The sequence below is a fragment of the Mauremys mutica genome, chromosome 4 (assembly GCF_020497125.1).
Source record: "Mauremys mutica isolate MM-2020 ecotype Southern chromosome 4, ASM2049712v1, whole genome shotgun sequence".
In the NCBI taxonomy this organism is placed as follows: Eukaryota; Metazoa; Chordata; order Testudines; family Geoemydidae; genus Mauremys; species Mauremys mutica.
In genome coordinates this window covers 134,522,556-134,537,714 of record NC_059075.1, presented here as the reverse complement: position 1 = coordinate 134,537,714, position 15,159 = coordinate 134,522,556, and the positions used below count along the sequence as shown (strand labels likewise).

At 49.2% G+C, this 15,159-nt stretch overlaps 1 protein-coding gene across 8 annotated transcripts in view; it reads right to left on the bottom strand.

The window, feature by feature from the left end:
- The window catches only part of GRM4 (glutamate metabotropic receptor 4), a 266,208-nt gene that overhangs the window by 35,277 nt on the left and 215,772 nt on the right, over positions 1–15,159 (bottom strand). For 7 of the 8 annotated variants that reach the window (XM_045017079.1, XM_045017082.1, XM_045017084.1 and 4 more), the window contains 2 exons: positions 9,865–10,001; positions 1,189–2,124 (listed from right to left, as the gene is read on the bottom strand). In XM_045017079.1, the coding sequence (XP_044873014.1) occupies positions 1,189–2,124; positions 9,865–10,001 (1,073 nt within the window). The remainder of the gene's footprint in view (positions 1–1,188; positions 2,125–9,864; positions 10,002–15,159) is intronic. The other variant, XM_045017085.1, reaches the window with a different exon arrangement.

Sequence of the window (15,159 nt, the reverse complement as noted above, 5' to 3'; positions counted from 1 at the left end):
CCAGCCATTAGCTGTGTTTCCAGAAATGAGGTTACTCTACGGCTGAGGCAATGGGGGGCAGCCAGAACACATGTAGCAGCAGGACACCTGGCCCCCTTACAGCTTCTGCTCAGAGCCTCAGCATCCTGGCAATGGCAGCAGTCACTACCAGCAGCACATCCCATTTCTCAGCACCAGGGACATGAACAACGGTCCGGGAGATGTTGAGTCACCCCCACCCTCCGAGAGGCTCAGGCTGTAGCAGCTCGTCCTTTTAGCTCTGGAGATCCCCAGCTCAATCCCCTCTGTGTCAGCCAAGATGGCGGCTGTCACACGAGTGGGGGCTCATCCGGCCGGAGAGGGGGACCTATAACACACGTTCACCAGTGATGAACCAGTCCATCCGGAGGGCATATATAGGTTGGGTAGGGGGACCTTTGCATCTGGCTTTGGTCAGTGTTAGGGCAGCGGGGTATATTATAGGCACTGCCAGTAACTATGGGGTTGAGGACACAGCCATGAACCATCTGGGAGATCTCCCACCCATGCCCACTTTGTCGGAACACAACAGCAGCCAGAATCCCGATTTGCTGGGATGCTCAGGCTGGGGAGAGGGTTGCGATACCCATCGATTGTGGGAGCAGGAATCTTCAGGTGCCAGGGAGAACCGTGCCTGGCTATTTCACTCACCCAGGCTCTGCCTCTGTCAGACTCCCTGCATCCTGGGCCAGAGTCTAATTTCAGCCAGCCCAGCCCAGTAAGACCCACACTGCTGGCTTTCAACATAGTCCTGTCTGACAGGGAGTAGATGGGCGGGGGGGACGAGAGAGAGAGAGAGAGAGAGAATATTGGGGAAGAGAAAGTAATAAAGAGAGACACACAGGGAGAAGGAAACAGGGGAGTGAAAGAAGAGCACAAGAAAGATGGAGTGAAAGACAGAAGGTGCCGGTGGAAAGGAAGACAGAGCAAGAGGGAGAACCAGCAAAGGCAGTGAGTTCACTCTAGTCTGGCAGGTCTCCAGTGGGAGAGGAAGCTCCCTTACCTACTGGAATCCCGAATCCAGAAGGCTCACAGGGGAAAACCATCACACCTCTCTCTGGACATGTTGCTCCCCGCACCGTGCATTCTTATCCCGTTACCTTCCAGCAAAGCAGGGGAGATGGGGCATGAACCAAAACCACAGGCTCCCCTCCGCCCCCTCCCTCTTACCTTTTCCGCTGACTGTGACGTCCCAAAAAATATGGGGATGAAGGCTAACCAGACGATGCATGTCGTGTACATGGTGAACCCGATGGGTTTGGCTTCATTAAAGGTCTCCGGAACCCCGCGGGTCTTAATGGCGTACACAGTGCACGTCACCATGAGGAGCATGCTGTACCCGAGCAAACAGATGAGGGACAGGTCGGAAATGTCACATTTGAGGATACCCCGGGCAAAGAGGGGGTCTGTAGTCCGCTGGTCCTCATAGTCAATGATGGAATGAGAGGGATCCACGATGAACCAGATGCATACGCCCATCAGCTGCAGAGAGATGAAGCTGAAGGTGATGACCAGCTGGGAGGCGGGGCTGATGAAGCGTGGGGCGCTGACCGACTTCTTGCCCTGCTCGAAGATGCGGTAGATGCGGTTGGTCTTGGTGAGCAGGGCCGCGTAGCTGATGCTCATGCCCAGCCCCAGGAAGATACGCCGCAGCGAGCAGGTTCCCATGCTGGGCTCGGCAATCATCAGAAACGTGGTGGCGTAGCAGAGGAAGATGCCCGTCAGCAGCACATAGCTGAGCTCCCGCCCCGAGGCCTTGACGATGGGCGTGTCGTTGTAGCGCACGAATGTCACCACCACAAAGAGGGTGGCAATGATGCCCATGAGGGCGATGAAGACGGGCACCACAGCCCAGGGCGAGCTCCACTCCAGCTTCACGATGGGGATGGGGACGCAGCTGGTGTGGTTCTCATCGGGGCGCTCGTTAAAGCGGCACATCTTGCAGTGGAACTCGTCCAGCTGGTACTGGTAGCCGTCGCAGCGCTCACAGTGCCAGCAGCACGGGATGCCCTTCACCAGCTTCTTCCTCTCGCCCGGCTTACACGGCTGGCTGCAGATGGAGCTGGGGAGCTGGTGGGCCCCCCCGGGCCAGTGCATGCGCTCTATCTGTGGGAAGAGAGAGGAGAGGCCTCGCTGATCAACAAGGAACTCAGTCCTTTGAGTGCACAAGGGGCTGGTAACACTGACTTGCTGTGTGCCCAGTGTGGGCAAGTGTTGGGTGAGCTTGCCTCAGTCACTGGTAGCCTAAGAGCTTGTCTACTTGGGGAATTTAAACAGGATTAAGTCAAGTTAAAAATCGAGTTAGTCCACTTGATCATTTGTGTGCCTGCAATGCCACTGCAAACTACGTTGGCAGTCTCCCAACGGCTACCCCACACTGCTTTGTGGGCAACCTTTACTGATCTGCCCTGCTTGGGGGTCAAGTTGACCGGATGTCCCCTCCCCAATACGCATGATGGGATGATGCTACATTTTGTCCATTAGCTTCTGGATTCAAATAAATGACAACAGCTGTGATAATACCCAAGAAGCCCTATAGCATGCCTCAAGCAGCCGCGTGGAGCCATGCCAAGATGCTGGATCCCATCAGGAGCTGGGGAGAAGCGCGATGCTGGAAGCTCTCATGCCAGCCACTGCAATAAAGACCTTTTTTGTGGACATTGCTGGGCAGATGACTGCGAGGGCTCTGATCGGGATGCTGGAACAGTGCTAGATGAAGAGCAAACAGCTCAGGAGAATATACGTTAAAACAAGAGATGACAGGAAAAGGTCCGGTGGGAAACGTGCAACTGGTCCATTTTTTGAGGAGCTGGGCAGGACTTTGCATAATTACGTGACCACTCAACCCAGGCAGATAGCGGAGCCTCCTGTCCACTAACATCTTCTGTCCCCTCCAAGGATAACCAGCAAGACTCATCGGAGGATGAGCTCAAAGAGGCCAATGAAAAGATCTTCCTGGAAAGCCAGGATCTCTTTGGGACCAAGTACCCTGATGCCAGCCATGTAGAAGACAAGCCCCTTTTCTGCCCTGCAGCAATCTACCCCAATTCCTAGGCAGCACAGCCCAGGCTGGAACTGAGGAGGCTGATCTTATGGAGGCAACCTCAGCATGTACATTTTAATTATTATTATTTTTTAAATAATGAAATATTTAAATGTTAATGTATTATGAGGATGCCATCCTACCGTGCTAGCTTCCGTTCCAGGTGCCCCATGGTCACCACCATTGTAGGCAGGTGTGAGCGAGAAGCCTTTCTGAAGCTGAGGTCCATGCCTCCCTCTGTCGATCCGCACTTTCTGTTCGGGCCCCTAGCTCCCCTTTCCAAAATGGCTGCTCTTCTGGCTGGGCTATCAACCTCCATCTCATGCTAAAGCCCCAACTATTGCCTGTTCTCAGACCCACATTTTAGAGGGCACATGCCCATACCTATTTTCTTCTCCCCTTCCCTCAGTTGTCCTGCACGGCAAATGCCTGCCCTCCTCCTCACACCCTGTCTACCAGTTCAAAATGGTGGCCAGCAACATGGTGCAGCTGTGGCCTCTACCCCGTCACCACCTGTGGCAGATTTGCATAATGCTTATGCCTAGGGAGGTTGTGGAATCTCCATCCCTGGAGATTTTTAAGAGCAGGTTAGACAAACTCCTGTCAGGGGTGGTCTAGATAATACTTAGTCCTGTCACGAGTGCAGGGGACTGGACTAGATGACCACTCAAGGTCCCTTCCAGTCCTATGATTCTATAATGGAAACACCCCTTTGTGTGACAGGAGACTGTGGTTACAGCAAAAGAAGCTAGTGTTCTCACTTTACGTGAGATAGATATGAGCATTGCATGCCTGTAAAGCTACAGGGAGTACAGCTTGCCACTGAGATAGAAACGCCCCGTAACGTGCATTCTTACAATGAAACAGCTTTGCTGTGGGGATAGAAAAGCTCTTCGTGGCTTTTCACAGACTTACGTACAGAAAGACCGGGAACAGTGAATGCTTCAGGCAATCATTGCAAAAGCCTATCTATTTTCCTCCGCACTTTCCCCCAGTCTGCAGGGGCAATAAAGCAAAATCTAAGGCTGGAAAAATTCTCAGTTTTTGTCTAGACATTATGAGGATTGGCAGCACAGCCATTCCCCCAGGATAACTCCTGACTCCTGTCCACTCCTGCAGCAATTCCAGGGGACCATCTTGGGGAATAACTTCCCAGCATATCTCATTGGTTGGCCCTTCATCTTCTTAAATAAAGCCATTCTCTGCCTTTTAGGCCTGGTCTACACTACAAACTTAGGTCGGCAGAAGCAGCCTTAAGTTGACCTAATAATGTATGCGTCTACACTACCAGCTCCCTTCCGCCGACCTAAGTCGCCTGTAACATTGTCTTCTGTACTTCACATCCGCAAGAGATATGGCACTTAATTCAATTTTGATGGGTCGACAGAGAGGTAGTGTAGACGCAGCGCTAGTCATCTGCCTCAGGATGTCATCCAGAATCAGCACAGCCTAAAAGGGAGGTATCCCGCTGGCCTCCATGTTCACCCCGCTAATCCCTCTAATGCCACATAAGTACCTCCGAGGCAAAACCAACCCGGGAACATAATTCCTGATCACAACCCCATTAAATCCTTCTCCTCCAGCCACCAAGATACAAAGGCGAAGCCGAACAGACAAAAATCCCAATGCACACACCATTTACCATCTCCAAGGTTCCCCAAGCTTGAGAAAAATCGCAGGGAGGTAAAGCCAGAAATAGATACAACCCCCTCCCCCGCCACACACACACACACACACACTCACAGCCTCTTTAGAATACAAACAATAACCACTTGTGATATATTTACTACTCCCACATCCCCGGCACCTGCCCTGGCCAAGCCCCCAAGGAGAGGGGCCATCAATGGCTGATATCAGGGGAGGGGAAACTCCTGATGAAAAGTTCACGGACATCACTGCTGAGCCCCAAACTCCTGGACAAAGCAGAGAGGTGAGGGCAGTATCTGAGGATAGAGAGGGAAGCAGACAAGGACATCTCCAGGGAGGTCACTGCAGTGGCCAAGGAGAGCATGGCAGTTGTCAGGGAAAGCATCATCATGGCCAAAGACAGTCTAGAAAGACAGAGGGAAATGGAGAGGCAACTGCTGGAAGTGATACAAAGCTAAAATGACTGGCTGCCGCATGGCTTACTATTTGGGCAGCAGGCACTGCAGTACTGCAAACCAGCATCCCAGCCACATTATGCAGCCCCTGGGCAATACGGGCTTCTGGCAACAACAACAACTCATCCCACCATGCCACCAAATCATGGTGCCAGAGAGGCCATTCCCTTCACAGACCCTAGCCCAGAGCACTAAGAACCGCGGCAACTGGGACCCCAGCTCTTCTGAGCCCTCTATCGCCCCTGGTAACATCAAGCCTTGGCACTCCGCTCCAGAAGGTCTGTGAACCAGAAGAGGCAGAGCGAAGAGGTATACTCACCTATGGCTGTAAGCCTCCACGCCACGCCTTGCATTGTTTGTGCCCTGTTCTATGATGTTGCATGTTGCTGCTCCATTTCATGAAATGGTTCCTTGTCACTAGAGAATAGACTGCTTTTTAATGTGTCATTTAATAATTAAAAGCCATTGTTTTATCATCATTTCAGTTCAAGGTTCATTTCTCTCTGTTACATAATAGATTGTTTAATAATAAAAAACTGGAAAACATTTTTTATAAGGCGCTGACTGTTCCTTTTCCACAGAAAGCCCTTAAGTTTGCACTAATTCATAAGGTTTTACAACACCATGCGGGCAAAGATACAAGATACAATAGGGACTGCCACAGCGTTGCACTCCCAGGGCTCATAAACCCTGAACTGCTCAAAAACTTCCAACTCTCCCTCCCCCCAGGTTAACAGCTGGATGTGCAGCTGCACAATTTCAAGCCTGAGACTCAGAATAAGAGCAACCTGACAACATTGCCCTGGCTGCTTGTATTTTGTATTCTACACCTACTGGCTGCTGCGGAATACAACGTGTTGCTATAACCTTTGAAATGTTTGTTTTTAATGCTGCTTCCAAACTAGTCCACCAAGAGCACCATCTCCCTTTCAAACAGCCAAACGCACACTCTGCTGCCATTCTGCTGTTACTGAGGCAGTAGTTAAATAGCTCCTTCCTTCTGTCCAAGCAGCCTGCAAATGGCTTCATCAGCCAGGGAAGCAGAGGATGAACCGGGGGAAATGTCCACACCATTAATGTCCGTCGTGTTCCTGGGGGCAACCAGCCCTTTCTTCGTTAAAATAAATTAAGCTGAGTTCCAAAATCTCCTAGCATTGGGATCCCTTGCAGAACATCCTGCGTTTATGTCCACAAATCTATCACCAAATCTACCACGGTGGGCAACCAGCCTGTGGAGCACCATGGAGACATACCCCTTTGTGTTTATGAATTCTGAACCCTGAGTTCGGGTAGAGCAAACAATAGGCAGCTGGGTCCCATCAGTTGCCCCAGTAAAGTTTGGGAACCTGTGTGTGCAGAGCCATCAATAAACTCCTGACCATTACCAAGCTTCAGAACCCGGTGCTACAATCTCTCTTCCACAGCTTCACACACCTGCATGACAATAACCCCAATGGTCAATCTCCCCACACCGTACTGGTGCACTATGGACTGGTTGCATTTGGGGGCGGCCAGCTTCCAGATGCCAGTGGTGACCCGCTTCTCCATGGGTACGGGGCCCCGCATGTTAGTATGCTGCTACTGCAGCTCCCGGGGTTAGTTCAGCACATATCTCGAAAAAGATTGCCTTCTCCATCCTGAAATTCTCTCGCAACTTCCTGTTAGCTCAGAACAAACTTCTCCCACCAATCCCAAGCCCCAAAGCGTTGCTGCATGCTGTGAAGCTGCTCCAGGAATCAGTCCTGTACTATCACTTGCTTGGTGTCTTCCTCTGGTTCTTCATTCTCACTCTGGTTCCACCATCCCTGAAAACTCTCCTGCTGCTGGAGGAGCTGCTACTGTGACATCAACTGGTCGCTGGTTCAGTAGGCAAAGTCCAAAGCCAAATTTATCTGTCTTTGAGTGCTGAAATACCCCACAAGTGGCCACTGCATGTTCAAGGTTGCCAGCATAGTGGCAGAGAGCATTGTTGGGTCCATGCTGGCCAGCAGAACTTCAAAAATGGCACTAGCCCCCCACCCTCCGCAGAAAGAAAGTACGGGGTGGAGACAGATGAATCATGGGATTTATTTAAATATGAATTCACCTGGCTGCCGCTCTGCATCCCACTAGTCATGGCGAGAAAAAAAAGCACCATGGGATACCATGTCCTGAGCCTGCAGCAAACCGCCGCCACAGATACACAATGACATGCATTGATAGAAGGCACACCATCCCGTGTGTACGCTGCTACTGCAGCTTGTGTATTGCGCGTGAACTGACGCGCATCAAAAAGTTGCAGGTTAAATCCCCCAAGTAGACAAGCCCTAAGATAGGTAAGACTCCAGATCCCTAGAATGGCAATGCCAGTGCATTCATCTCCTAGCACACACCTGTCTGCTCACCATGACAGAAAACTGTGTGAAAGGGTGGAGCTCTGAGGTCCAAATGATCTCAGCCATCACAGAGGGCTAATGGGCTCACATGGGCCTAACCACTGGAAAACGCAGGCTCTAGGCAGGCAATTATTCCCGCAAGACAGGTCAAGCATCTTCTGTTCTGAGTGGGCAGCTTGAGAGGGTCAGAACCCAATACTTCCTACCCTTCACTTATAGTCAGTAGAAGGACTGACTACCTCACAGGCGTAGTTTGACTTCTGTATTTGAAGGGGCAGCTCCAGTCAGACCAATGGGGCCGTGTTCAGGGGGGGGGGCGCAAATTCCATGCCTGCTGGAGGCTTGAAGTTTGAGGACAATGCCCACCTGCCCCCCACCCCAAACACCACCCATGGACTATCCATGTTACCCACTTAGCTTACACCTACACTTCAAGCTGGATGTGTGATCCCCAGCTCAAGCAGACATACCTGCGCTAGCTCTGATTGAGAAGGCATGCTAAAAATAAAGTGTAGCTGCAGCAGCACAAGCAGCGGGAGGTTCTATCCTCCCCACGTATGATCCCATCTGCAACTGCAGGGATGTACTCAGTGCGGCTAGCCCCTCCTGCTGTGGCTACAGTCTATTTTTAGCATGCTAGCTCAATCAGAGCTAGTGCAGGTATGTCTCCTTGAGCTGGGAATCGCACCCCAATGCCCTAAGTAGGGTGACCAGATGTCCCATTTTTAAAGGGACAGTCCTGGGTTTGGGGACTTTTTCTTATATAGGCACCTATTACTCCCCATCCCCTGTCCCGTTTTTTCACAGTTGCTATCTGGTCACCTTAGCCCTAAGACACCACTTGGGGCATGGATAAGAAGAAAGAGCCTGCAGTTCAGGAAGCAAGACTACACACAAGAGCAAAATGGCCCCTCAGCAGAGCCAGTCAGGAATTTTTTGGCAAAACATTTTTCCATCAGAAAATACTGATTCATCAAGGCTGAAACTCTTCGTGGGGAAGAGTCAGTTTCAACTAATTTCCTCTTTTGAAAAGAGCTGGGGGGAAAGTAGATTTGAAATTGTTGAAATATCTGTTTAGACAGTCTTGAAACCCAAAAAAGTTCCATTTTTCCATTTGAAATGACTTCTCCTTTGAAATTTTAAGTTAATTTAAAGAAAAAAATAAAAAGGCAAAATCGAATCAAAATGTTTCCACTGACCCAATCCAATTTTTTTTTTAATTTTCAGTTCATGAACATTTTCAAGATTTTGACTTTTTTGTCCAAATGTACAAATGAGAAATTGTTTTTGGAATTCCAAAAACATTCTCATGGGACAGGAAAACGTTCTCCTGTCCAGATCTACCTATATGTTGCTAGAGCAACTAGCATTTGAAAAACAGAGGGAAAGATTAAATTGTTGCCTGAAAACCTATTCTTGGCTGCGATGATAAGATAATAGCTTCTGTGAATATACCACCATCCACCCCATGATGCTAAAGTACACAAATAACTTCACAGACCATACAGGACCATTTCAACAGGCACTGAATTGCAGCCACCTCTGGGGTGAAAGGAGGCAAAGGCTACAGGCAGAGAATCATTGGTTTCATTAGTCCCCATTCAAAGACCCAACACAGACCAAGCTGTGAGCCACAGGGAGAGAATAACGAGCCCCAAGGCCCAGAACAAGACTAGGGGAAAAAATAAATTGTTTGGCCCAATCATTACAAAATTGTGGCAACTTTTTCTTTGAAAAGCTCTAGCACCCCCGTGCTGTTGAGGAGGGATTTGCAATTAGACGGGGGGATGGTCCATGTGTCAGCAATGTGCCTTTTGCCACCCAGGGTGAAAATCAGCCTGATTTGGGCCAAATTATAAAACCTTGGAGGGGGGGGGGAAAATAAGAGTGGAAAAAGTAGCATGGGACCATATAATTAAACACAATATCACGATGCAGATATGTAAGGGGGGTTGAATTAATGTAGCACAAGCAACTTCAACTCTGGTGTTTCCTAACTTTTGACAGCTTGATTTTGCAAACTTAATAATGTTCTTTTTATGGAGGGTTGGTTTGTTTGTTGGGGGGGTAGGATATATCTTAACGGTGTATCAAGCACAGGCTAGGAATGGTTCAGCACAATTAGTGGAATTGGTTGGTGTGTCTAGTTTCGGAATTCCCAATCCCTTTAAGCCAGCTGCCACGTCACCTCTCTTCGACGAGTGCAAAGCAATGCTTCCTAATGGAAGCTCTAGGGACACAGGGATAAAGCTGTTGGCCCTGTCTCTTTGCTGGGACCATCTCCACTGACTCCACAGCCAAATGCAAAACCAGTCCAAGGTCTTACTTTTAAGTGCAGGTGATCAGTCCATTGCCCAATGACTTTGTACTCAGCGGTGGAGTTTTTGATCTGGTATTGGTAGATGTCATAACGGCCAGGTGCATCTCCGTTCTCGTTAAATGTCACAGGAGTCCCAGCAATGCCTGCAAGACAGGAAAGTTTTAATGTCAGAAAGCAAAGCAACATCTGCTCCAGTGATGTGCAGTGTGTCTGATCCATCTAGCACAGTGTCCAATTCAACTCCTGCTAAAATCAATGGGATCTTTGCTATTAACTTCAGTGGAGTCCTTAGATCAGAGGTTCTCAAACTGTGGTCTGCGGACCATCAGTGGTCCACAAGCTCCATTCAGGTGGTCCGCGGATAGTGCCATCTAAGGTGCACACCTGGGTGGTCGCACACGAGGGAATGAAGGGCCACCCACCTAATTAGTGGAACACCACAGGCGTGGATCCACTAATTAGGTGCCTGGACCCTGGAGAAGATGCACATGTAAGGTGAGGTGGTGGCCTTGGGGGAAATAGAGGGTAGCTGGGAGGGGACAGTGAGGTGGGAAGAGGAGGTGAGGCGAATTTGGGACATGCAGGGCTATGGTGGCCAGAGAAAGAGGCGACTTTCCCCAGCTCCAGGGCTGCCAGGGAGAGACCTCTCTCCTTCCCAGGGGAGAGACCCCCGCTCCTTCCCAGCCTCAGCTCAGGGGCTGCCGCAGCGAGGGAGAGACCCCCGCTCCTTCCCAGCCCCAGCTCAGGAGCTGCTGCAGCGGGGGAGAGAGGGCACATCCATTGCATTAGAAAGGTAAGACGACTGATATTAAAATAGAGTTGTGTGCTTTTATTTGTAGAACAAAAACACTTAATTATTCTTAAGGGTTTTTTTAGATAGTGCTTTTATCCAAAGCACTTTGCAATAGTTAGCTAACGGTACACACAACATTTGGAAAGATCATTAAGTGGTTCGCCGACACCCTCAGCAATTTTCAAGGGGTCCACGAGAAAAAAAGTTTGAGAACCACTGCCTTAGATTATTCTCTTCTTCCATGGTCTCTTCCCAGCGTCACGCATTCTGGTGACATTTGATAAATACTATTAAAAAAATAAACCAGCCTTGCAAACCTGCCAGGACAATTTACCAGCCTGTAGAGACAGAGGACAAATGGATACTTAGCTATATGGTTACTATTAATTCAATAGTCAGACAAAACTACATTTGCCTTCTAAACAAAGAGCACATCTGTCCCAATTTTTATTAACAACATTTGGCTAGAAATGCCTGGTTTGATAAATATGCATAAACAGAAGTTTCACTCCATTTAATAAAATCACAGAAACAACACATCCTGGGGAGTATAAAGGGGCTCCCTCTGCAATATGCCAACATCCTTTATGCAGAAGGTTTCTCTAAACAAAAGCTCACTGTTGTACTGACGATTGTAGAATTGTAGAAATGCAGGGCTGGAAGGGACCTCGAGAAGTCATCGAGCCCAGTCCCCTGCACTGCGGCTGGACCAAGTAAACTTCAAGCCTCCCTTACAGGAGTTTAGCCAACCTGTTTCTAAAAACCGCCAATGATGGGGATTCCACCACCTCCCTTGGAAGCCTGTTCCAGAGCTTAACTACCCTGGTAGTAAGTTTTTCCTAATATCTAACCTAAGTCTCCATTGCTGCAGATTAAGCCCATTACTTCTTGTCCTACATTCAGTGGCCGTGGAAAAGAATTGATCACCATCCTCTTTTTAACAGTCATTAGCATATTTGAAGACTGTTGTCAGGTCCAGTCCCCCTCCGTCTCCTTTTTTCAAGACTAACCATGCCCAGTTTTTTTTTTTTTATTTAACCTTTCCTCACAGGTCAGGTTTTCTAAACCTTGTAGCATTTTTGTTATTCTCCTCTGGCCTCTCTCCCATTTCTCCACATCTCTCCTAAAGCGCAGCGCCAGGATCTGTACACAGCACTCCAGCGGTGGCCTCATCCGTGCCGAGTAGAGAGGAACAATGACCCCCCTCATGTCTTACTTCTGACACTGATCGTTTTGTCTCTGATATTTACCCGCAAGGATTTGTAAACTTGTTAAAACATCCAAAATAAACAAACAGATAAAAAAACCAAATCCGCTTGCCCATGCAGATGAAGATAATGAAAAAACAAAAACACACGGAGTCAGATACTCAGCTGGTGTATATCAGTGCAGCTCCCTTCAGCACCTGGCCTCCTCACCTGGCAACAACTACTTAATTGCCCTTGGCCACGGGCGATTAGAATTTAGCAAGGTTGAAATTAATTAATAAATATCACCTCATCAGTGCCTAGATGCTGCAGGGAGGGGATCCTTAGAAATTCCTTGGGCCTGATATGGAAGGTTGTTGGCCTGGCAATGGCAGAACCGTTTGGAGAGACTCTGGGGCTGGTATTCCCCAGCCTCGCACGTGTGCGATCACTCTTAGGCCCTAACTCAGCAAAGCATTTAAACCACATGCGTAAGTCCATCCCTCTTCAGCCAAGCATGGCGCTTCACTATTAGGAAGTGCCGAAGTCTCATGGCCAGTGGGACGGACGCATGAACGTAGGTGCTTTGCCTAGTCGGGCCGGCCTGTTGAATTGCAACCTTAGGCCAGTGCAGAAAGCCTCCAGATCAGAATTCTCCGCTCACGCCGGTGGTAGCAGTTCACACCCCCTTTGCACAAGTCCAAACGGTTCTAAAAGGTGTCAAGTAGGGAGGCGAGCTGAGATGTTATGACAGAGAGGTGGGAGGGGAAGACGGGGGGGCACATTATTTAAAGAGAAAAGAGAGAAATGACACTACAAAGTTATGTTGGCTTAACTACATCACTCAGGGCTGTGCAAAATGTCATGCCCTGTGCAAACTAACTAAGCCAACCTAAGGTCCAGTGTAGAGACCACTAGGTCAACAGAAGAATTCTTCTCTCCACCTACCTACTGCCTCTCGGAGAGATGGATTTACTACAATGATGGAAAAACCACTTCCGCCGCTGCAGCAAGTGTCTACATGCCAGTGCTGCAGCTGTCCTGCTGTAGCATTTCAGTGTAGACATAGCCTGAGAGAGAAGGACTAGAGTAGATGCCAGAAGAACTAATTCACTCCCATGTGGAAATCAGCCTGCTTTTTCTCACCTGTGTCATTTATCCCATCGATCGCATTACCCGTGTAAAGGGCACTCTGCAGGGCTCCCTCCCCACCCGCTAGCGGCCTGCACGGTCTCACACCATCTTCGGATGTCTGGGAGTCTCTTTCCTAAAGCACTGAATAATAAATCCATATACAGTGTCAGGGCATCGTGACGCTACATCATTCATTCAGCAGGAGTGGTGATCTGCTCTCAGCAGTCAGCTATGGAGGTTGCCGAGGAAAACAACCACACAGCATCTCTCACATTTATATATAGGCTGGGCGAACGGGGACTTCGTGAAATGGAGGGGCTGGAAGCAGTGGCTACAAGCAGGCTTAGCCCAGACAGATGCTGTGCATAATTTCTCTGCACAGTTCTGCTAGTACACCTCAATCTTGACCCACAACCTCCCTCGCTATCCCAGCCATAGGCTTCCCCCTGCAAGCACTTCATCCTGACCTGCCATTCTCCTGCTACTCCAGTCCTGGACCTCACACAGTTCTGCCAACTATATTTGCAAGAGACACAGACAGTGCAGACAACTGACCGACACATCCCTACCCCTGCTCCCTGAACACCCCATGCTATCTGATTCCTCAGGCTGGGGCTCTGCTCAACACAGGCTGCCAGGCAGGCACTGAGCTTTGTGATGCAGGCCGACAAGGAGGAGAGATTACTCATTAGGCGTGTTTAACTGGAGGCAGCCTTTGAATCCAGGCCCCTGGGGCTGCACTAACCCACTGCACTACTGAGCCCTTCAGATAAAGAAGCAGGGTTTGCTTCAGACTTGGACTGAGCAAGGGGATCTCCGTTGGTGTCAGTGGCCCACAGAGGAAGGGGGAAGGAATATGATGGCTTGCTTTTACTGGCTGTCATGGTGCCAGCCCGCCTCCCACTGGACATGCCGGTCAGGGTGGACACCCTCCGTTTGCAAATGGCAGTTCCGCCACCGGTCCCTCCCCTCCCCACAGCTCATTACGCTTGAAGTACAGACAGAGTGATTGGCTTTGACATCTCCTGCCACTAATGTGCAGCGGGGATTGCCCTAGCTTGGCACTCGGGGATGTAGCCCGGGGAGGGAGAGTGGGTGGGAGCCGGGATACAATACAAACACTTCAAAACAGTGGCGGCCAATGCTCAACCTCGACTCCACACCAGCTGCTCGCTGCACAGAAACATTTCCCGCAGCGCACAAGGGATGGCTGCTGGAAGGGGCAGTTTCGCCGCCTGTGGCTTTGCCACATTATAAAAAAAAATTTAAAGTAAAATCAAATGAACTGTGCAAATAAATACGAACACAAGAAGAGAACAGAAAATCAAGCAAGAGAGGAAGAAGGAAAAATAAATAAGGAAGACAGATTGCAGAGGAGATTGCAGGGGAGAGATAAATAGAAGTAATAAGAAGGAAGGGACAGAAAATGTTTATTGAAGAGATATAGTACAGGGAAGAGATGAGTTTCCAGAGGAGATCTGAAGGAAGACAAAGCTGTAATAGAATGAATCAGACGAGGATCTTATTTCAACAAAGGGGGAGAGGAAAGAGAGACGGAATGGAAGTAGAACAAGAAATGGAAGCTAAAAAAGGAAGGGCGGTGCTGTGTTAAGGCTTGGGGCTAGCACTGTAAAGGATCTAGGTTTGATTCCTGCTGCTGACTCCCTGTGTGACTTTGGAAAAAAAAAAATCACCAGAGTTTTCAGGAGGGGTCAGCTCCTTAGATAAGTGGCCAGTGCTGGGATTTTTGAAAGCTCCTATGTGACTTAGGAGCACAAGTCGCATTGACTTCCAGCATCCTCCTATGTCACTCTGGCGTTCTTTAAAATTCCCAGCCTTAATTTTCAGAAGCGCCCAGCAGCTTGGGTGCTGAGCTCTTTTGAAAATCTGCTTCTTAATCACTAGAAGCAGCAAAGAATCCTGTGGCACCTTATAGACTAACAGACGTTTTGCAGCATGAGCTTTCGTGGGTGAATACTGCTTGCATCCGAAGAAGTGGGGGTATTCACCCACGAAAGCTCATGCTGCAAAACGTCTGTTAGTCTATAAGGTGCCACAGGATTCTTTGCTGCTTCTACAGAACCAGACTAACACGGCTACCCCTCTGATTCTTAATCACTCTGTGCCTCAGCTCCTTCCCTATAACGTGGGGACAATAATGAAACCACAGCGCCTATTTAGATTGTA